Here is a 24790-nt window from a genome sequence, read left to right as displayed (position 1 = left end):
GAAGATGGAGAGTACCAACACACTATGAGGATTAATTTAATGAGTAACACAGCCCCTGGAGTAGTAGTGCCTGAGAGACAGAGGCTCTATCTATCTATCTATCTATCTATCTATCTATCTATCTATCTATCTATCTATCTATAACAGATTACATTAGTAATAAAAATGCCAACCACCCTTTTCTTTCCACATTAATACTTTCGATCAGTAACACTCACTCCATGGGTCTAGGCTCTGAATTAAACCCACTAGAGCCCTTTCTCTTTGGCACTCATTACTGTAAGAGGCAGTCACATCCTCTTCTAAAGGCGTCTACACACAGACGAACTGAAGCTTATCAGTTATTACTACTTGAATCAAGGGGGAAGGATTCAAGTGTCTATAGGATCCTTTGGTAATCTTTCCACCTCTTGTTTTCTGATTTTATTTCATAGAACACTAGGAAAAAAAAGTTAGCACTTCAACAACATCACGTAAGAGCTAATAAATGATAAGATATTGCCTGTATCTCTTAGAAAAAAGAGAAAACTCAAGTTTCCCACTTTACTGTAACTTTTATAAAGATGCAAGTACTTTGTAAACAGTTCCCTTTTCAAGTTGTCCTTATTGTGTAGGCTACAGATCAGCTAATTTCTTGATGCAATTTCTATGATTTCTCCCTCTGCATTGATTTCCACAAACGCATTGCTTCAAGTAGTTTCATGAACAGATGATTGCACCGGTCCAGTGTTTTGCACAGTGGGTGATACCAAACTGCACCCCCCAGGGGATACTCGAATGCCTGGGGTTGGGAAACAACTTTTTGCAAAAGCATATAACTATACTTTATCCTAGACTATGGGGTATAGTACACAGTATTCATTACCGGGGGAGTGGGTAGGATGAGACAGATAGGACTGGGTAATTTTTTTTCCACCCCATAAAAAGGGGGCAGTAGACCAACTAAGTTTGGGAACCAATGCTCTAGATTTATTTGAGCAATCTTATGGAAACAAGTGCTCAGCCAAGGTGTAATTTGTATGAAAATATGGCTGTCCGGCACTTAGTCCTAAAGAAAATGACAACAGTTTATAAGAAGTAAATTCAATGTCAGCACTGTTTTCGTTTTTCTCCCATTACCTTGTGAAAAACAACCTAGCAATATTGTATTTACATTCTAGTTGTTCCATTCCCAGGCTCCCCCCACCCCAGTAACTTTTTAAGGATGTAAACATGAAGGCAAACATAAAATATATGGTGGTACGTGAGGGAGGGGGGCATCTAGGAAGGTATAAAAACTAGTAATAACTTGAAAGTAGATCAAGGAAATGGCTGAATCTAAGAAAATCTGTCCAAGTCCAACAGGAACTTAAAACAGCGGTTACTGCTTTTTGTGTACAATGATTCAAAACAGACTTTACTAATGTGCCAAATTTACTAAATACTTTTTTAATTTCCAAGTTAAGTACCTCAAAAAATAACATATACTGTATTAGAAATATGTACTTTGTGTAACAGTGGAGAACAGGCATGTTATCTATTAAATTGAAATCTAATGAGCTTATTTTTAACAGAATAAAAAGCTCAACTACCTACTGAATAAAAGCTATAGGTTTTTATGCCACGGGCAGACACATTCACCCAGCAAAGGACAACATTGGATCCTATGCAAGCACACTGCATGTGCAAGCAGTAGTATACACTGGCAAAAAAACTTCAGGCTACAATGTAAAAGGCTTCTCTGTGACCAGCTCATGTGTACACAAGCTTCAGTTTCATTATCTCTAAGGAGGAAATGACAAGATGGTTATTTGACAAATAAGTACTTGGATTTTTGTGCACACTATAAAATTTATTATGTTTGCTCTTTATTAGAAATGTACTATTAGTCGGTAAGACACATAAAATAAATATGATCCAGGAAGGATTCCTGGCTGGAAGAGTTAAGAAGCGAGTTCCAATTACGGGGAATTGTGTTCTTACTTAAGAAGTATCTGCTTGGCATTCCTCCATTTAACAATATTAGCATACTACTGTATACAGCAAAGAGCAAAACAAATTAAGAGCACTGAGCACACATTCTAATAAAGGGTTATTACATAAATAGCTTACTGGTGCTAAGTCCAATCTAGCTACCAAGTAAAGGTAGAGTTGAAAGATTGGGAGATATGAACCAGTTACGGGTATACTTTGAAAAGCAATAAAGCTACAATTATTAACAATTCTATACATACCATCGGCATCATCCGACTCTTCATCATCTTCTTCTTCATCTTTAGATTTCCTCTTCGAAGAGGAGCGACACCTGAGAACATCTTGTGAGGACAAACGATGGAAGTATCCTCTAGGGAAGAGTTCATTTTCATCTTCGTCTTCCTCCTCTTCATCAATCTCAAATGTGGGTTCTAACCTTGGCATCTGCCTCTCCGAGTCAGAATCTTCAAAAGGTTCGTCCAACACCTCGGTCGTTTCAGAAATTGTTTCTGTCACCACACTGCTGTTGTGGTGTTTGCGCTTTCGGACTCTCCTTCTTCGGTGAAGAATTGGTTTCTGTTTAAAAGAGAAGGAATTTTATCATTTCTATCAGCAAATTTTTAAACCTAATAGAATTAGCACATTTGAAATAATGATGCTGTCTGGCTAAAGACTTGTATTTATTTATTCACTCATTCATTCATGCATTTATTCAAGCTATTATACTAATAGGAAATACAAAATCATCATGGATACAAACATGTTGGATAATTAAATACAACTTTGTAAAAGATTAGGCAGGAAATACCACTCTCGAAGAGTAGACATTATCATTTTTATTAATAGCACCATTAAATTTAGCACCCTTGGGAGGATGAGAAAGCAATCCCTTGCCTATTTCCATACTACAATAGATCCAGAGGCTCCTTCCTTAATGACTCTTTATCTCAAGAGATGAAAAGGTACAAAAGCACTTTCTGTTTGTCTCATAGCACCACTATGAAAGTTACCAGAGAATCAGTACACTACGCCATTTTCATAGCTAGCCATAGGGCGAAATGTGGCTATAGAGAATTAACAACGTATTTTCAAAGTAAACTAAATCTATTGCTAGAATCTGACAAATTAAGCACAGGTTTGCAATAAAATTGACTTAACATCTTAAATCACACACGACTATTACAAAATTGTTAGCCACGTCAGGGAATCTCGACTCCAGCCCTCTCACTTTATAGAGCAGTGGTGCTCCACCTTCTTAAGGCCCTGACCCTTTAATACAGTTCCCCAGGCTGTGGGGACCCCAACCATATTATTATTTTGCATTGCTATTTCATCTCTGTAATTTTGCTACTGTTATGAATCGGGCGGCCCTAGTGAAAGGGTTGTTCAACATCCAAAGGGGTTGTGACCCACAGGATGAGAACCACTGTTATAGAGGATTAAAGGACAACATGACTCCATCAAGGTCAAACATCCAGTCAGTAATAGACATGGTTGTTACGTACAAGCCATTTGATGCCCAGGTAAGTTTTTTTTTCCCTAGGTAAGTTAATATCTTTAAGAACTTCAAAAATACTTTGTACGTGATTTCACCACGAGACATAATTTCTTTTTTACAAAGAAGATAGCATAATTAGTTTGATAGATAGATAGATAGATAGAAAGATAGATAGATAGATAGATAGATAGATAGATAGATAGATAGATAGATAGATAGGCAGGCAAAATAACCCTTGAACAGTGGTTCTCACTGTGGGTTGTGACCCCTTTGGGGGTCAAAGGATCCTTTCACAGGAAGCACCTAAGACCATCAGAAAACACAGTTCCTCTATTGGTCTCCAGGCGGGTCCACTCACATGCAGGTCCGCCCACACGCAAGTAGCTGGCGTGAAGACTGTTACCCATGCTACGCCATGCTTTACGGCAAACTTTCATTTATTTGTAATTATAAATTAAGTATTTCACAATACAGAATTACATATTGCTTTTTTGATTAATCACTATGCTTTCATTATGTTCAATTTGTAATAATGAAAATACATCCTGCATACCAGATATTTACATGATGATTTATAACAGTAGCAAAATGACAGTTATGAAGTAGCAACAAAAATAATTTTATGGTTGGGGGGTGGGGGGGTCACACAACATGAGGAGCTGTATGAAAGGGGTCGAGGTATCAGGAAGGTGGAGAACCACTGCCCTAGACTGACAAGGATGTATTCTTCAAAGACGGGCACAAATAACAGAGTAGTCCACGCTCCATTTCCCTCTACTCCAAATGCACAAGTCCTTCTATAGTCGAGACCACACGTTTCAAATGGAGTTAGAAAGCCCCTGGGTCCGTGGAAAGACGTCCCAGGACTCAGACAGAAGTCATACACGGATAAGCCAGAAGCAAGTATCTGATAGTGCCAAAAAATAAAATGTGCTCAAAACAAGTAAAAGCTGCACAATGATGCGCAAGACGGAATGAAACCGACAGAGTTCTCAGAGGCAAAAGTTATTGCATGACAACGGAATAGTACTGAATTGAAGGAACCCTTGGGGCCCTGCTGGTCGAGTGTCACACTACTAACTCAGAGGTCAACAGGTGGAAGCTAATGTTGTCGAGGGAGAAAGCCAAGGCTGTCTGCCCACGTGACTGGGAGAAGTTCTACTTTATCAGTTGATGCCACAGTACTGGTTTTCTGTTTTAAAGCTCTAGCTCAAAACTTAAAGCCAGTATCCATGTGTCTGTACTAGTACAAGTGAGTGATTGAATACATAAATTAATGGGGTAGAATAGGCAAAACGCTTGTGTGGAATTCCAAATAACTTATGCAGTTACTCTGCCTAAGGAGGTGGAGTATTAATATTTAGTCTCCAAATCCTAAGTGTGAACTGTGCAGTGGGGGGAGGGGTTGTTAACATTCCAGTGGAAAGCCTGATGGCCCTGGCCTCAAAGCAGGTAATCCAAATTACCATCGAGAGGTAAGTCACATTGGTAGGAACTACTCTTGATAGGAGGAGGAGCAGGAGGCTACCTCTTTGGCTTTAGTCTCCTTGAAACACGTCATCTCAATCCAACGCATAAAGACTATTCTATATAGCATCTGACCTGCAACCTTCAAAACTGTCAAGGTCATCAACAACACAGAAAATCAGAGGAACTGTTACAACCAAGAGGAACCTAACAAGTGAGACATGACTCCTAAATGTGATGTGGTCTTCTGGAGCATAGAAGGCTTTTAAGGGCAACTGAGGAAATATAAAGTGTGGGCACTGATGCACACTAGTATATCAACAGTGGTCATTAGTTCTAACAAATGTAGCACACTCATTTAAGAGGTTGATAAATTTATTCTTGATACTTCCCTAATACTGAGGGGAAGCTGGTTCTAGGGTGTGTGGGAACTCCTTGTACTATCTTTACAATCATTCTGTAAACCTAAATAGTGTCTCAAACGTGTACACAGCTCGTTTCAGTCGTTTTTAGTGGTCCTACTTTGGAAAGCAGTGATTAAAGCACACAACTTGTCCAGAGCAGCTCTTCGAGGGCGCTGGCACACTTCAGGCTGGCGGACTTGAGGCCAGAGTTGGAGTTCATGGTATAGGCTGGGATTCTTCTGGTGTGTGGTAACCGAACTCAATACTGTCATCACACAGATGTCTAACAAACGGGCTGTCCTTCAAATGTAGCAAGATGATTAAATAGTTTCAAAAACATTTTAAAAACAAGGCCTAAAGCACTGGAGGGATGTGTGAGGAGGGAGCGAGAGGGTGTAAGGACAAGAGGACACACGAAAGGAGAAGGGTGGCTTCACTCCGCGGGCCCAACCTGGGGCACTGCTACGGCCTGACCGCTGTGCCCGGCACTGGGCCATGCTTTGCTTCGTCTCCCTCCTAGCATCACTTCTGATCCGTACTCACCTTCAAAGTACTTTGAAAGCAATCTGAAAAGTCAGGGGTTGAACCAGTAAGCTGATGGCTTTTCACTTAATGCCCGTAAATCAAACAGGTCACGCATCCATTTCCGTAGCTCACTGGAAGATCACACACCACAACATACGGAAGGAGACTGACAGTGAAACGCGCATTAAGAATTTCAAGGGGTACTTTGTCAGAACTGTAGGCTAGAACAAAAGGATGGTGTAGACTGCAGCTGGAGGAAGGAGAGACAGGCACACTAAACACCTACCTTTCTCTTCAACGTGGGCTTTGTAAGAATGGGGGGTGAATTGGACCGAGGGCTCTCTGGCTCTTCCTCCTCCTCACTGCTCTCACTGAAGCCTCGGAGGAGAGCCCTGTCACCATCGCTGTAACGCCGAGGCAGCCGGTCATTGCCTTCCGGAAATCTGCACTTTAGAGCCTCAGGGTTTTTCTTGAGCTGTCCTCGCCAAAGCTCGACCCCATCACTTAGTCTTCTTTTGGAAATCTCTGGCTTCCCATCAGGGCTGGGCTGCTCCTGAGAGGCTGCCAAAGGCTCCTCACTTTCAGCATACTGTTCTTGGGAGGTTTCCGACTTTTCTTCACACTCTCCATATTGTTCCTGAGGAGCTGACGATGGATCTTCCAAGAGCAGTTTAGAATCTCTATCACTGAAACGGTCCTGGGTTTTTTTGTTCTTCCTCCCCCAGCGGCCCCTCCGAGATGGTTGACTATTTGCAGGAAGACTATCACGGGGAAGAGCTTGCTTGTTCAAACGGGTCGAACTGGCTGGAGTTAGAACTTCCGGCTTCTTTTCACTTTCTATTAAAGAGTAAGAATCTTGTTCTTTGTTTTCCCGAGATATCGACTTTCCCACCTGATTTTAGAAAATAAAACAATACCGGTCAATTGTTTGTTCTTTTTTGTGTCGCATCTAACCATTTTAACCATTCAAATACTGACATAAGAGGGATGTTTCTTCAGCGTGCTGCTGGGTGCCTTCAAATTCCCGATATTTGGCCTAGAGGTCAAGTGTAAACGGCTGGGCCACCCAAACGTCTTCCTTTACTGTGTGCGCCACTGCTAGGTGCTGTCACGTTGCATTCTGGTGCCTAGCAGCCCCATCGGACAGGCACAAACACCCGAAAAGGGCTCGAGACCAGCTCCTCTCTCTCAGAGCCACTGCAGGGCCACCAGCCAACCTTTTGGTTATTTAACCAAAGCACTACCAGCTCTTTCTTATTGGCACTGTTGTTAGATTTTGTTAAATGTAACACGTTACAACAAATGTGATATTCTCCTACTGATCCACAGCTTAATGGTATATTAATTAAGACCAAATCTTCATGAATTTTCTCCAGTTTACTGAAATTAACTCTGAAGTGCGAATGTACATATACATTCTTGTTAAGATATACTTACAACATAGTGCAAGTACTCCTAAAAGCTAAAGTAGATATTCTGCCATCAACAATGAAAAGACACTATTCACGCCCTTACAATGGTCTCTAGCTCTCTTTCCTCGCAGAGCGGCTCTTCATTTTCTCCTTCCTCTGCATCCTCCTCTTCCTCCTCCGAGACAACAGAGTTGGAGACTATAACAGGGGTCCAGCGTAAGCACTCTGGATCTACATCTACAGGTCTCAAGTTCAGCTGAAGTTTCGTCATGTGATCTTGGATAAGTTTTTCCCGGCGGATAATCACAAATCTGGAACCAGAGAAAAGTTTATAGCAAATCAACAAAGTATACGGTACACATAACAATAAATAAATACAAACTTGGAACACTTTGGAGGTGATGGTAAGTGTTCCAAAAAATAAGCTCTTTCGAAAGCCACCACATGAGATAGCTAAGAGAGAAGCTGAACAACTACTTCCCACTCAACCCCAGCAGCGAAATAAGTTATGGCCCACACTGCCTCCGCTTTTGGAATACCTGCACTCTCCGGTACTCCCTGCTAGTCTCCAGCCAGCTAGCTTGTGTCACCTTCCTTTGTGAACTTCTAGTCACTAACCCAGAGTGAATTGCCGTCACTGTGAACCTATACATTTTACTTTGTAGTATTTCGACAGAAATTAATCACGAACATTAAAAAATATCTTACTTAATGGCACTGTTCCTTGAGATGTTACTATAGTAATCAGAAAGTTTATAAAATATATATGGTCAGTAGTATCAAACAACACAGAACAGAAATGATGTCTCTGGGAGAGCAAGAGTACCCTTCAGATGAAAGAATTCTCATCAATCTATTGATGGCCTGATCCCCCAAACTCCCGTCATGGCTTTTTGAAGGGACACAAAGGGATGTGATACTCACTGGTCACTGCGGAAGTCCAGCATTCGTAGGTGGTGGAGTGTGGAAGTAATGTCTTGGGGACAGATTCCGGTCAACTTGCTTAACTTCTTTATGCTGATTTGTCTGTCATTTTGATGATAAAGGCACTCCAATATTACACTTTTCCAATACGCCATGTAGGAAAGGCGACCTAGATCAGATAATGGTTTCTCTGGAGATCCTGCTTGGCCTTCACGTTTTGATAACAAATAACCTAGAGAAAACCCCCAAATTACAAATATGTCAGTCTAAAAGGTTCATTTCCAAAAATAACAATCCTCTCCCCAACCAATCCCATTATAAGGAACAGTTATTCCAAGGCAAATTCCTTCAAAGAAAAGAACACAATATTGAAATGACTATCAGGCTGATTTTTTGGGAAGAAGATTACATACGGTTGAACACTTAGGTTAGTTAGTATTGCTTGCTCTACATTGGATATAGAGGCACTCTGGTGGCACTGTTGGCTAGGTATTGGACTGCTAACCACAAAGGCAGCAGTTCAAGCCCACCAGCAGCTTCCGGGGAGAAGGAAGAAGATATCTGCTCCTGTAAAGATTTACTGCCTTGGAAACCCTACACAGGGTCACTGTGAGTCTGATCGACTCAATGGCAGTGAGTTTGGTTTTGGTTTATAGTTGGTACAAATCACTTTGTTAAAAGAGTCACTTAAAATGCAGAACTGCATGTAACAGGCTACATTAATAAGCTTATATTTTTTAATAAGCTTATATTAATAATGCTTTGTCTTTCTTTTTTAATCATTTTATCGGGGGCTCACACAACTCTTATCACATTCCCTACATACATCCATTGTGTCAAGCACATTTGTACATTTATTGCCATCATCATTCTCAAAACATTTGCTTTCTACTTGAGCCCTTGGTATCGGTTCCTCATTTCCCCCTCCCTTTGTCTTCCTTTGACTGTGGAAGAAAACCACCCAGCAGCGCACCCATTACTTGGACCACTAGATGGCAGCCTTTCTGGTTTTCTGTAATACTGTTAAGACTGCAGATCTTCTTCAGTGAGTGACTTAGATGTCAATTTCTGGTTTCACCCAAAGGTCTCCTCACAATAGTTAATTCTGGGTGTGTGAGAACGTCCAAATGGGGGTGAGCGCCACTATAAGCAGATGTGGTGTTACTGGTCTTCATGTCAAGTGTATGACGTCCAGGAAGAGGTGAAAAGGGTATATATTCCAAAGGGAAAGTGTTGAATGTGGACATAGCAGAAATATCGATTTTTGTCATTTATTTAAGAAAAACTTGAAAACCATCTAAGAACTGGTAATGTAAAAAATACGAAATTACATAAACCAAATTTAAAAAATATATACTGTAAACATACAAATTGTAGTTTGTATAAATAAATACAACTAACCAGGAATAAAATATATTCATTTTCCCCTAACTTTGCCAGTAAATAGTATATGAGTATACCCAATTCCAAGTTCTATCAACAAACAATATATTGAAAATAATGAGTTATTAATAATAAGCTCCACCCTCCAGTATTAATCCAAAAAGGGAAAGAGAATGGGTAAACTAGCCAATGGCATATACACAATTATATATAGCAGGTATAAAACCCAAAATAATAAGCATAAAAACCCAGCTCTCAATACTGCAGACAGCAGCACCACAACATAATCATCTGATATTTTGAATGAACTGTCTTAAGCAAAACCCTTAGTCTGACCCATTCTTTCTAAGTATGTTCCTTTAGTTTATATCATCAGCCTTGGGAAATAATCCCTCAAATATCACTACTTTGTAATCAAAATACAATTAACTATAAGGATACATTTAACTTTCTGTGCAAGACTGTCATTGTGTAAAATTATGGAAGTTCCACAATGACTTCTTCAGAACCATTAGTGAAAGCTTTAAACTCAGATTAAATGGTCACTTTCTCGATCTTCGTGTTTTCAAAAGATTTTTAAATTGCATTGCTTATTCTTAACCACTAGGTCAAGCCCATGGCAAAAGAAGGATGCACACATTTTAGCAATAACTGGGCAATAAAAATAAGGCAGGTGCAGTACTGCCTTATCATTGCTAATTTCAGTAGTTATACAATGTAAAATTTTTGTCAGAATTGCTTCATGAGACTCAGTTCTATTTTAGATGAACAAATGTAAGGCATTGGCTATAGGACATACAGAAAATAGTATTTAATACTAGCTATTTTAAAGCATTCTACGCCTGAAAGAAAAAGTGACTTTAGGTTTTTTAAGCTCTGTGTAGTAATGACATGATGTTAGCAACTAATAAATTATCGACAAATCTTTAAAAATAGATATGCAGAAAATGCACAGGAAGCGAGAAAGAGAAATTATACTAATATCACCCTTACTGAAATCGATGAGAAACCTGCCGTAGCCCTTACGCTGGTATTGGGGAAGAATCATAATACAGGAGACATTGTATTTCTGCTGGCAGTGCTTTTCCTGATGGAGAAGACAGAAGCCACGTTTAAAAAACACAAGCTGGGAAGACGAATTATTAAGAAACAAAGACTAACAGTCAAAACCACAGCCCTGGTCCTTTGGGAATAGCAGTGTACAGAAAAAAACCCACACCTCACTGGGAAAACTAGGACAATGTTAAGTCACCGCCATTACCCACAAAGCAACCGACCATCCCAGGAGACCTAAATATAAAACAAAATGATGCCACTCAGCATCAGTGGCAACTCAAAAACAGCATATCCAAGCTCAGATCAGCAAAGGAATCCAAGTTCCACTCAATCTGCAAAGCTACAAATGATGACGTGTCAACGTGGCATTCAAGATGTGAAAAGGTTAATTAAGATGTCACTGTCTCCTTATTTCCTGGCTTTGGTGCTTTAAAAGGGCAAAGTCAAGTCCCCCCCCATCCCCCAATTAATTATTGCTAACTTTATTTTAAATGCTCCTGAAATGATGGGCACATACATTTTAATCATATTTAAGTACTGAAAACAGACTACTTAAAGAACTCTTACATAGCTATGAATTTCCATTTAAGTTCATACAATTGGATTTTACCATGGGTTTAAATAAAAGTAGTTTTCACGTAGTTTTAAAAGGAAACAATTTTCTTGCTTTCCAAGAGAAAAGGAGAATGAAAATGGGAAAAAAAATATCCTGAAGTAAAAACGACTTCTCATTCTTATGTCTAAGTCTAAATTTCAAATTAAGAAGAGAAGATTTCAGCTGAGAAAGAACTTGGGTAGATAATGACTGTGTTTATTTCACAAGTTCTTTCTATGACCACCTTGGGAATAGAAGTCATTTTAAAACTTTTCCTCCAGAGTATTTTCAGCAGGTCATGTTCCCAGGAGGATAGAGTCTGTTAAATGTTACTAGGCGCCTTCGAGCATTTAAACTTCTGGATTTTCCTTTCTTTGCAGAAAGAGTCACAACCTGTACTATTTTCTAGTAAGATCCGGCAACCCTGTTTCAGATTCAAACCAAGGTCAAGCTGACACTTACTTTGGAAAAGTAGCCAACAAGGTGGCAGCCCTTGACATCGTTCTGTGTTAGGACATAAAAAAGAAAAGGCTCCACGTCATAGTAGAGGGTTTTGTGGTCCAGAAACAACTTTGCCAAGAGACAAAGGTTCTGACAATAAATGGTACTCACGTTCCCATCAACCTGGAGGAAAACAGAACACAACTGGTCAATAGGGTATCTCGTTAGTAGCACTTACAAAGTTCATAGTCCAGCTGCAGAGCAACTGCCAGCAACCAGAACACACTTGATTTTGGAACCTCGTACCAGAAACGGCAGCATTATAGTAAATTTTAAGACTACCAAATATAAAACTACCGGTATATATCCAAAAAATACCTCAAAACAAAACACACATTACACTATGTAGGGAGGTGATGACTTGTTCTTAAAATAGCACTTTTTGCTTTTGTCAGATAGGTTAATCCCTCTGAATAGCAAGTGGATCTGACTCCTTTTTAAAAGTATTTAACCCAAAGGTATGTATGCAACCTTCTCTAAAACATTCATTAGGTAAAACAAGATATAACTATTGTCTAATGCCTTGTCAACCATCCAAAGCAATGTATTCTGACTGCCATAATCAGCTTTACCCCAAATCAAGGTACTTGAACGAATGTTAACTGTTGCCAATGAGAAACATTAAACAGGTTCTCTCTGGGTAGCCATCTGGCAAGAGAGATGATTCTCGGGCTCAAGTTGCCCAGCTCAGTAGCACCACACCACACTGCTGTCAGCCCTGTGCTGTAGAGTTGCGGCGGCTTGTTTATGATAATACCAATGGGTGTCAATGTAAGACACATGGTTTGGCATACCAACTGAAAATGCCTCAAGATTTGAAGTAATTTCACAGTAATTTCTTTTAAGATACTCGCCAATATATGCTTGCATGGACAGGAAATTTCAAATGGGTAACCCGAAACAGTATTTTATAGCATTCTCACTCCTTCCAGCCTAAGTGTGGAGCTCCTCTATGTCTTACCTAGCATAGCTCCAGGGCAGGAAGGTGGGTGACTGGGTCCTGATAATCTGAAACTCCATGATAGCAATGAACATAACTGAGCACATGGCACAGGCACTCACTCAATGGAAACTTGACGCTCAAACCAATTTTATGGAATTAAAAACCACAAACAAACAACTACATCGAGTCACAGACATCTCTTAAGTCATAGTATCACCAGAGAGTCAGGAAAGTATATCAAGATTTACTAAGGCAATTTAAAGACATCTTTAACAAATATTCTTTTAAATGGAGTAATATGAATGCTTAATTTCAACTTTTCCATAATCTGTAGACTCTAAGGCATGTCCAACTCCTGGCAGCCTATACACAGCCCTGCAGTGCTCCCTGCAGTTCTCAAGGCGGTCACCTTTAGAAGTCTACCGGGCCTGTCTTCTGAGATGCCTCCGGTGAATTTCAACTGCCAACCTTTCGGTCAGGAGATAAGCGCTTAACTGTTTGTGCCACCCAGGACTCCATCACATCTTAACATATATGAAATCTTTTGGCATGTCACAACCAAATAGAATGATACATTTTAATTAGGAGCTTCTATATCTTTTAATTCCAGTTTCTCATGTACTTTTTGAAGTCCTCTTGAATGCATCTTATAACCGACATAATCAATTCAGTGAAATACAGAATAATTTATTTTGAGATGGAGTTTATAAATGTGGTAGGCTCCCTGGGTTGGCCTACTGCTTCTCAACAGTGGTGAGGAGCATGTGAAATGACCTCTGCAAGTAAAGTCAGTCAGTACAGGGGGCACTTTATTTGAAATGACAAGGAAACCAATCATCAAACATCATCTCCCTTACCTCAAAGACAGAAATGTTATTCTTCCGGTAAATCTCATTGGCAGGAGGATGGAACCAACCACATTTCTTCATATGCTGCTGGAGAATTGTTCTACTTTTCATATATTTTAGACAGAACTCACAAAGATACAATTTAGGTAGCCTGTTAATAAGTAAAAATTTAAAAAGAGCTTAATATTTTGTTAAGACTTTACATTTTCATAGCAATGATCTTTTTTGACTCTCACACTATCCAAGTAAAGTGGTAGAGGCTGTATCTTAAGCCCTATTAGTCAGTTAAACAAACAAAGAAAAGAAGCCCTTACGATCAACTAATTTGGAAAAACATCCAACTAATTAGCGGCTGAGTAGCAGGGATGAGAAATCCCTGAGACCCAGCTCAGTGCTCTTCCTCATCTTCCCTATCTCCTAGTCTTTCGAAATGTTATTCTCTTGACGAACATAAACCTTCACCTTTCTACGACATAGAAAAAGTAAAGGCTATCTTTTTCTTTTGAAAGGCTATCTTCAAAATGTACATCAAGCTACACTTTCTTCCTCCCTCCCCTTCCTTCTTCGTTTCATTTGTTTGTTCTTGCTTGCTTTAATGAATTCCAACCAACAGATACTTATTAAATATGTATGTCATGTCCTGCGGTAGGTACGTGGACATCTAATTAGTTGTATGGTAAAAAATATATTTCATATAGGTTTTTTAAAGGACAAAATTATAATTTTGCTTTTAAGTGAGGACAAGCTACACTACACTTCCTTCCTTCTAGTCCTGAAATGTTGGCCTTTCCTTCCAAGGAGAGTGACCCTTGTCTTGGACACGTATCACTCTATTGATTCCTGAAACCCAATGGCCTATTTGTTATTTAACAAATGAAATAAAAGTTCAAATGTACTTTCCTGAAGCTCTCTTGCTGTTAACTTATATTTATTAAATAAGCTTGCCATTTTCGTAGTACTTTAATAGGGTTTCTTTCTCATAATGTCCCTCTCAGGAAGAGCTGGGTCATAATGTGGCTAGATCAGTCTGTAGATGATGGGAGGAATATAACCTATATTAAAAATTAGTGGATTTTCATACCTATTTTAGCCTGGATCCAGATTAAATCTTAAGACATGGTCCATCCCTTGTATCTCTAGAACAGAGTAACTGTCCTACAACTTGAACTACTTCATGCCTTGGCCATTGGAGAACAGAATCAATCATTAAAGTGACATATACATCAAACACCCAAATTAGAGAAGCCTATGGAAGAGAGTGGGAGCCACAACCCATCTGTAGAGTATCTAGTCAGACCAAGATGCTGACAGTCAAAGGCAAGAGTCCCGAACAGCCTGACTAGCAAGGCAGAGACCACTGTAGTCTTGACTGTGCTGGATCAAACTCTATACTTAGCCAGCTGACCTCCCTATAGACACAACCTGAACATGTACTGTGTGTTAAGTATCACTTAGTTGTTCCATGAAAGAAATTTCTTCCCTGATTGTTTTGGAATGTTGATGGAGGCCTTCTCGCTCTTATGCATTATTCGTATTTTTGTCTATATACTAATATGATCTTATTCTTATCACCTTATTGCGATTTATTTTTCATTGTTTTCTGTGGGTTTTCCCAGATGTGAAGCACAGGAGGAGTGGATGTATAATGATAAAATAAGGTGATGTATAACTTGTAGCAGATACAAGGTATTGTAGGGAATGCAGGGGTGAGGGGATGGGCAATAGGGAAGGAGAGGGGATTTCAGGAGCAAATAATGAAGGTGGGAGGGAGCACAATAACTGACCATGATTGTACAACTCATTTTAAAGGCGATTTAACCATGAGAGGAAAAGGAATGTTCTAATATAGATATGGTAGTGATTGTACAATACCCCTTGATATGACCAAATAAAGAACCACTCAATGATATGGTGTCAATAAAACGACTAGGGGGAAAAGATTTATTATGATCATTGGTACATGCTAATCATTATCACTAACTAATGTAACAAATGATAATAAGCAGTCTTACATAAATTGTTAGTGATAAATCATATGATGGATCAGTAATGCATAATTCGTGGTATTTAATAACAATGATCAGCTTTAGTAATTAACAATGAATGTTTCATGGGGCTAGTTATAAAAAATGGCATACAAAAATATTGGATGGTAATATGGTAAAGAATGTAGTTAAATAAATTGCTGTGTCTTATCTCATATAAGTAAGTACAGAGGCTGAGGAACATAAAGAACCTAATTTAGTTGTGACCAATTTCAACAACTATCCTTAAATAATTGCACTAGATTATATTTGCTAAGTACATTAACCCCCCCCAAAAAAAGTTTATTAAAGTTGGAAGACTATGCTATTTTTCAAGTTCTATTTTAGAACATTTTCAGAACACAACTCTAATACATTTGAAAACGTTTAACATCCAGGAAGATGGCGACTGAGTAACATACCAGCGGGACTCCGCAAATCAGTGCAGGAGAGTTACTAAGAGGGAAATTCCACACTATCAGCTTGCAGGAGGAGCATCATAAAGATAAGTAGGCACAGATCCACTAGGTTTTGAGGAGCTGGGGCCTTTTGGCTCACCACAATGGAGGCTGGTTAGAGTTTGACCTTAGCCCCCCCACTGTCTCAGCCAGAGCCATGATCATTTCAGGTGGTGCAGGGGATTTATCTCAGCACAGCCACAGCTTGCCACCACCTCCGGGCAGAGATTAAACTCCTTCAGCTCCACGGTCAGGGATCAGGGCTCAGCTATATTGCTACTTTTGTTTCCCTGTCTTCCCTTTATCCACCCCCCCTCCAGTTTCAGGGGGCTTAACTTTTTTGTTTCTTTTTCTCCTCCCTTTTCTCTCACACACCACTGCTGACCTCCAAACCACTCTCCTTAGCCTAGGGCATTTACCCCTGCCCTCCACCCAGCTGGGAGAGCTCCACCCTCTAGAGTGTAACCCAAGGTAGGGGAAAGCCTGGCCACACTCCACCAGGTGAAATCCTGCCTGCCATCTGGAGTGCTTAACACATAGCTAAAGAAATCCTGTCCACCTTCTTCAGGGGAAATCCTGCCAGCGTGTCTGGGGGAGCTCCTACATGTCCTCTGTGGTCTCACGTGACTCAGAGAACTTCCTCCAACCTGCTGTAGTGCCTCACAGAGTCCAAGTCAGCTCAGCCAACAGTCACCAACATTCCACACTGCTGCGGGAACCCTGCCCAACCTCCGCAGCAATCTACCTGACCAGGGAAATTACGCCCACCATTTGTGGTGCTCACACCAACGTGGGCAACCCTTCAGCCTTCTGTGGCACTCTCGTTGCAGCAGGCACCCACAAACAGCCTCTTCGACACCCCAAACTGCCAAGGGCCACACAATCATGGTTTCTTATGAGATCGCCCAGTACAGCACCATCCTCATGGGTCCACAACAACCCAACCAGTGTGCCCTGAGAGGACCATCCAACTTGTCTTCCAAATACCAGAACACTGGTTGACTAGAGAAAGAGGGAAGCCACAGGAGGATAAAGTGGTAGGCCAATTCCATAGTAAAACTAGCTGCAGGCAGTTCAAAGAAGCATTCCTATGAGTCTCCCAGAGATGGCCAGTGCTCTTTGGCTCCCAGGAAAACGGCACCTGGCTATTCTAAAAACGTAACGCAAACAGCAATCAGCCCCAACAACCTCAAAGAAAAAACAGGAGAAACAAAAAGCAATGGTGGAAGATGTCCTGAACCTAACGAAGTGCATGAAGAAGCAGAGATTGATCTGCTACAGAAAGAAATTTTCAGAATGCTGCTTGGAGTAATACAGGTATATGAGGGAAACAATACAGAAAAAGGATGAAACGACAGAGGAAATAAAGTCCATATACCAAAGGGAAATACAAGACCACAGGGACGAGATAACAAAAACCAGTAGCAGACTCACTGACTTTATCAACTCACTGAGGAGGCACAGAACCGCACTAGTGACCTACAGGACAGTCAAGCAGACTTTAACAAATGCTAACAAAAATCTAATAAGGTCATCAGAGAAGCTGAAGAAAACCTAAGAGCTATGTCTGATACTATGAAGCAGAACAACATAGAATAATTGGATTACCGGAGAAAGACACAACAAAAAAGTCATCTGTAACAATTGTGAGGGAATTCTTGGAGGAAAACATCCACAGTTTAATGACTGAAAACCGGGCAACTATTCAGGAGGATGAAAGAATGCAAGCTAGACTAAATCCCAAAAAGAAATCACCAAGGCTCATAATAGTTAAACTATCCAACATTGAGGAAAAGGAGAAAATCATCAGAGCAGCTAGGGAAAAACAAGCAATCACATATAAAGGTTCCCAAATAAGAATATGCTCAGACCTCTCAGAGTGGACACTAGGATGAAGAGGAGCAAGTGGAGTAACATATTCCAAAAATTGGAAGGAAAACAACACAAACCCCAAAATACTGTAGCCAGCCAAATTATCAAATCAAGATAGATGGAGAAGAGTCTCCCCAGACATGGAAAACCTCAAAGAATACGTTAGAAGACACCCAGCCCTACAAAAGATCCATGCCGATGCAGTATGGGCAGAAGAACAGCACTCACCAAGGATAAATAAGAGACTGCCACATAGAACACCACCACCCAGAGGGCAACAGGGAGAAAACAACCCTCAAGATAGTATTGAAAGAATGAAACACACACACACACAGAACACACTGATAAGAGAGATAGAAAAACACCCAAAACAAAAGGTAATAAGATGACATCACAGAGTCCACAGATAGAGATAATAACCCTGAATATCAATGCACTGAACTCTGGCATTAAAAGACTGAAGTTAGCAGATTGGCTTAGAAAACACAACTTAATCTATTGCCTACAGGAGACGCATCTCACTACAGACAAAAATACAGAGACTCAGAGGCTGGAGAAAAGCATACCAAGCAAACAGCAATTAAAAAAAGGCATATGTGTGTTGCATCCCTAATCTCGAACAAAATTGACCTCAAAGTGCAAACCATAAAAAGAGATAAGGAGGGACACTATATATTGCTTAAGGGAACTATAGACAAAGAATCACTAAATATTTTGAACATATATTCCCTGAACAAGAGACCTGTCAAATATGTCAACCAAACACTCCAAAAGATGAAAAAAGAAATCACAGCCTCAACAATTATAGTAGGTGACGACAATAAACCACTTTCTGAGAAAGAGAGATCACAGGGAAAGAAACTCAACAAGAAGGCTAGAGATCTAAATACTACGATTAGAAACTTTTACCTGACAAATATTTACAGAGCTTTTCATCCAAATACAAAAAAAAATTCAGATTCTTTTCAAGCCCACATGGCACATATTCAAAGACAGATCACATGCTGGGGCACAAGTCGAATTTACATAAATTAAAGCACATTGATATCATACAGACCTCGCTCTCTGACCACTGTGCCATAAGGCTGGAAATCAACAAAAGGAAAATGAAGACAACAAGAGCAAACAATTGGAGGATGACTCAATATTTCAAAAGGAGAGTGTACGGGCCCAGATCAGAGATGGAATTTGAAAATTTCTAGAAACTAATGAGAATAAGAACACAACATTTCAAGCAAGACTTATGGGCCACAACAAAGGCAGTGTGATCAAAGGAAGTTTCATAGCAATGCATGCACACATAAAAAAGGAAGAGAGACTTATGATTGATATGCTGACACAAAATTTCTATCAAATAGAGCAGAGTCAACAAGACAATCCTACTCATAGTAAAAGGAAAGAAACAATAAAAATCAGTACTGAGATTCAGGAGAGGGAAAATAAGAAAACTATGGAAAAAATTAATACTGCCAGAAGTTGGTTCTTTGAAAGGATAACCAGAATCGACAGACCACTGGCAAACCTAACCAAAGAAAGGACGAAACAAAATTCAATAGCAAGGATGAGGGATGAAAGATGGGACATTAGAAAATACCCTAATGAAATCAAAAGGAAAATTACACAGGACTACACTCCAATGAATTCAACAACTTGGAAGATGGCAAATTCTTGGAAAAAATCCCTCCCTAAACTATCCTAACGGACATCAAGAACCTCAAAAGACCAATAGCAATAAAAAAAAATAAACAAGGGATTATCAACAAAATAGACAAGGGATTACCAAAAATATGAAGGGATTATCAACAAAAAATCCCCTCGATCAGACGACTTCACAGGAGAGCTCTACCAAGCAAGCATCTGAGGAAGAACCGACGCCAAGCCGACACAGACTCTTCCAGAACACAGAAAGCAATGGGAAATCCTGAACGTCTTCAATGAAGCTAGTGTAGCTCAGACACCGAAACCAGCAGGGACTCACACAACAATGGAGGACTACAGACCAATATCCTTAACGAAAATCAATGCAAAAATTCTTAACAAACTACTGGCCAATAAAATACAAAAGTATATAAAACTAATAACTCACCATACCCTAATGGGATTCCTACCAGGGATGCAGGCATGGTTCAACATACGAAAGACCATTAGTATCATTCACCACATTGACATGAAAACCTTTAAGAACCACATGATAATATCGATAGATGCAGAAAAAGCATTTGACAACATCTAACACCAAATCCTGTTTAAGACACTCAAGAAGATAGGAAAGGAAATTCCTCAAGATAAGACAAGCTATATATGACCAATCCAACAGCCAATGTGGTAATCCATGGAAAAAAGACGAACACAATTCCACTGAAAAAGGGCACCATGCAAGGCTGTCCCTTGACCCCACTCTTATTTAACATCATACTGGTGGTTTTAACTAAAAGCATAAGACATAGAAAACACATCAACGGTATTAGCCCGGGGAAGGAAGAGGTGAAACCATTTTTATTTGCAGATACGATTTTATATATGGAAAATCCTAAAAGCTCGACAAGGGGAGTACTAGAAGCAATTGAGGAATATGGCAGAGTGGCAGGATACAAGAGCAACAAACAGAAGTCCATCAGACTGCTATACACATCGGGTAAGACCACAGAAGAGGAGATCAAAAAGGGAGTACCCTTCACAACAGCCAAGCACAAACTGAAATATCTAGGGACATGCCTGACTAAAAGAACAAAAGATCTACATGAGGAAAATTACGGAATACTACTGCAAGAAACCAAGAGTGACCTCAGCAAATTGAAGAACATCCCATGCTGTGGACTGGAAGACCCTATATAGTAAAGATGTCAATTCTGCCCAAGACTCTATGAGTTTAAAATAATCACGATATAATTACCTCATCTTTCTTCAAAGAAAAGGAAAAACTGATTACCAATTTCATATGGAGGGAAGAAGCCCAGAATTAGCAGAGAACTCCTCAAGAAGAAGGACACAATGGGAGGGCTTGTTTTACCTGACTTTAGCACATATTATACAACCATAGTGTTCAAAACCGCATGGTATTGGTATAATGAAAGATACACCAATGGAAAAGAACTGAAAATTCAGAAATAAAATCATCAGCATAGACAACTGATCTTTGATAAGGAACCAAAAACATCAAATGGGAAGCAGATGCTCTCTTTAACAAGTGGTGCTGGGAAAACCTGAATATCTACGTGCAGAACAATGAAGCAAGGCCCTTACCTCACTCCATGCACAAGAATAAACTCAAGGTGGGTCACAGACCTCGAGGTAAAACGCCAAATTATTAGGGTCATCAATGAGGGAACTGGGACAAACCTGAGAACTTTGGCAAAGGGAATACATAGGCTAACAGAAGGACACAAATACAGGTGAGTCACAAATTGACAAGTGGAAATATACTGAAGATGAAACACCTGTGTACATCAAAAGAATTCACCAACAGAGTAATAAGAAAGCCCACGAACTGGGAAAACATCTTTAGCAATGACACATCAGACAAAGGCCTTATTACTAAAATCTCCAATACTCCGCGAGCTTCCAAAAAGAAAAAGCCTAAATGCGCACTGAGGATGTGGGCACAGAAAGGACCTGAACATTAGTTTCACAAGGGCAGAAATCCGAATGGCCAATAAACATGAGAAAATATTCCCGATCATTAGCCATAAGAGAAATGCAAATTAAAACAACAGTGAGATACCACCTAATACCCTCAAAGATAGCCTAATTAAAAAAATCAGAAAGCAGCAAGTGTTGGAGGGGCTGTGGGGAGATAGGAACACTCATCCACTGCTGGTGGGCCTGTGGGTACGTTATGGACAGCCACTATGGAAACTGATTTGGCAATATCTAAAACGATGGAAATTGAGCTACCATACGACTCAACAATCACCCAAGTGGGCGTATCCCCAGAAGAGGGAAGAAATAAACCACGGCCAGACATCTGTGCTCCAACGTTCATCGCAGCACAATTCACAACTGCAAGGAGTTGGAAACAACCCAAATTTCCATCAACAGACAAACGGATTAAAATATTGTGGTACATTACATACAATGGAGTACTACGCATCACTAAAAAGCAGTGGTGAACGCATGAAGCATGGGAAGAACTGGAGGAAATTATACTAAGAGAAGGAAGCCAAGCACAAGAGGACATGAGTCTGCTGAAGGAAGCTTAAAGAAAAATGCAAAAGGGGCATAGGGAAAAAGCTACTGTATACAAACACTCCTGGGGTGAGGTCCAGGTCGTATGGTAGGTGCTAGAACAAATCCAGGGATATATATGGTAGCCAACTAAAAAGGGGAGGGGGGGAGGAAAAAAAGAAAAGAAATGAGTAGTGGGGTAGCAAGACACTAACCCACCCAAGGGGAGGGTATTGTTTTTATCTCCACTGGGAAAGAGGGACCAGACTTCAACCTCGTGCTCCAAGATGTGAATGCAACATGCTGGCATGAAGCAGGGAACTAGTAGAGAGGTCTGAGGAGCCGGCCCGAATCCTACTACAGGGATAGCTGCCCCTCCACCCAGAAGAGTTTACTTCAGAGGACAGCACTGAAGCTACAGCTCAGGGAGAGGGATATGTCTAATCAGAGCACAGGGGCGTAAATGAAGGGGGAGGAAGAGAGTGGAGCACATCCTGGCCCACCAATCCTTGAGTATGATATTCCTGCTCAGAGCAGCCAATACACATAGAGGATCATATGCCGGCCCCAATACGAGACACAACATCCCTCACTGACCCATAGCCCTAAAGAGGACAACCCTGGAGAAACAGTGTGGGAATTGCGCCCGGTCTGACCTTACCATCCCAAGGAAAAACACTAGGGACATGCAACAGAACTGCAAGGGGAGAAGAGCAAGGAAGTCTCCAGGGAATATGGAAAATAGATTTGGGGGTCAGGGCATGGCACCCAATCAGACTCAACTGGAAAACACCCCTAAAGGTCAACAAACAGACCTTGAACTATTTATAGGCTTTTCTTTTTTGTCATTGGTTTTTATTGCTATTTTCCTTACTTTTGTTGCTTTGTTTTGCTGTCATGTATTTATGCATATTATTATCTCTGTGGGTCTATCTAGATAAGAAATGTGGGATAAACAATCAGGAGAAGAAAACAACGAGACTGACAGTTCTGGTAGGGCATGGGAGAGAGGAAGCTGGGGGAAAGGAAGTGGTGTTAACAAACCCAGAGACAAGAGAACAACAAGTGATCCAAAACAGGTGGTGAGGAGGGTGTTAAGAGACCTGGTAGGGCTTGATCAAGGGCAATGTAACTGAGACGAATTACTGAAAACCAAATGAAGGCTGAGCATGATAGTGGGACAAGAGGTAAGTAGAAGGAAATACAGGAAAGAACTAGAAGGCAAAGGGCATTTATAGAGGTCTAAATAAGGGCATGTACATATGTAAATATATTTATATATGATGGGGAAATAGAACTATAAGTGTAGTATTAAGTAAACAGATGGACATGGGGCCTCAAGTACTCCCTCAATACAGGAATACTTTGTGACTTAAACTGGCATTCTATGATGCTCACCATCCCTACACAATCGCTGTAGACAAAGCGGGTGCATAAGCAAATGTGGTGAAGAAAGTTGGTGGTGCACGGCTATCAATAGATATAGCATCTGGGGTCTTAAAGGCTTGAAGGTAAATAAACAAGTGGCCATCTAACTCAGAAGCAATAAAGCCCACATGGAAGAAGCACACCAGCCTGTGTGATCACAAGGTGTCGAAAGGATCAGTTATCCGGCATCAAAGAACAAAATATCATATAATTGTCAATGAGGATGAGTACAGATTGGGGACCCAAAACCATCTGTAGACAACTGCACATCCCCTTACAGAGGGGTCGTGGGGAGGAGATGAGCCAGTCAGGGTACAGTGTAGCAATGATGAAACAAACAAGTTTCCTCTAGTTCCTAAATGCTTTCTTCCCCCAACTACCATAGACCAAATTCTAACTTACAAATTCGCCTAGACCAGAGGATGTACATTGGTACAGATAGGAACTTGAAACACAGGGAATCCAGGACAGATGGACTCCTCAGGACCAGTGGTGAAAGTAGCAATACTAGGAGGGTCGAGGGAAGGTAGGGTAGAAAGGGGGAACTGATTAAAAGAATCTGCATATAACCCCCTCCCTGGGGGGATGGACACCAGAAAAGTGGGCAAAGGGAGACATCGGACAGTGTAAGACATGACAAAATAATAATAACTTATAAATGATCAAGTGTTCATGAGGGAGGGGGAAAATTGAGGAGTTGATACCAAGGGCTCTAGTAGAAAGTAAATGTTTTGAGAATGATGGCAACAAATGTACAAATGTGCTTGACACGATGTATGGATTGTGATAAGAGTTGTATGAGCCCTAATAAATTGATTTTTTTTAAAACCCCAAAACATTTAACACTCTATTAATGTCTCTCCAATGGTGAACTTATGAAACAAAATGCTATATGCACAAGCCAAAATTATATTACTAATATAAAAGCAATTCCAAAATAGTGATTGGTGTTATAAAGTAAAAAAAGCAAGAGCCAAGAATGACAAATCTTAAAATGAAATCATCCCAACCATGAACATCATCATCTAAAGAGGCACTAGACAGGGTGCTTTACTCAACTGATGTATATATGGATTGTGATAAGAGTTGTATGAGCCCCAATAAAATGATTTATTAAAAATAAATAAAAATAAAGTGGCACTAGATGCATGAAAACTGACTAGAACTGAGTCTTAAAGGGACCCATAATGAACAGTGTTCTGAATATCTTGTATTTTTAATGATTTTTTTCTCAAAAGGAAGATTAGAAGGATGAAAACCAACCTAGGTAACTATAATTGAATAGCATTACTCTTCCAATTATGCTCATTATCTTTCTTTTAGAAGTGTTAAATT

General features: G+C 40.2%; 1 protein-coding gene across 2 annotated transcripts in view; it reads right to left on the bottom strand.

Annotated features, from left to right (window-relative positions):
• The window catches only part of KAT6A (lysine acetyltransferase 6A), a 133506-nt gene that overhangs the window by 4855 nt on the left and 103861 nt on the right, over nucleotides 1–24790 (bottom strand). For both annotated transcript variants that reach the window (XM_075556614.1, XM_075556615.1), the window contains exons 10-16: nucleotides 13519–13660; nucleotides 11680–11841; nucleotides 10560–10653; nucleotides 8184–8415; nucleotides 7363–7570; nucleotides 6134–6739; nucleotides 2214–2529 (exon numbers count right to left, since the gene is read on the bottom strand). In XM_075556614.1, coding sequence (XP_075412729.1) covers nucleotides 2214–2529; nucleotides 6134–6739; nucleotides 7363–7570; nucleotides 8184–8415; nucleotides 10560–10653; nucleotides 11680–11841; nucleotides 13519–13660 — 1760 coding nt within the window. The remainder of the gene's footprint in view (nucleotides 1–2213; nucleotides 2530–6133; nucleotides 6740–7362; nucleotides 7571–8183; nucleotides 8416–10559; nucleotides 10654–11679; nucleotides 11842–13518; nucleotides 13661–24790) is intronic.

This window comes from Tenrec ecaudatus, chromosome 8 (genome assembly GCF_050624435.1).
Source record: "Tenrec ecaudatus isolate mTenEca1 chromosome 8, mTenEca1.hap1, whole genome shotgun sequence".
In the NCBI taxonomy this organism is placed as follows: domain Eukaryota; kingdom Metazoa; phylum Chordata; class Mammalia; order Afrosoricida; family Tenrecidae; genus Tenrec; species Tenrec ecaudatus.
Note: the sequence above shows the minus strand (reverse complement) of the source record. Positions and strands in the feature narration are given on the sequence as shown.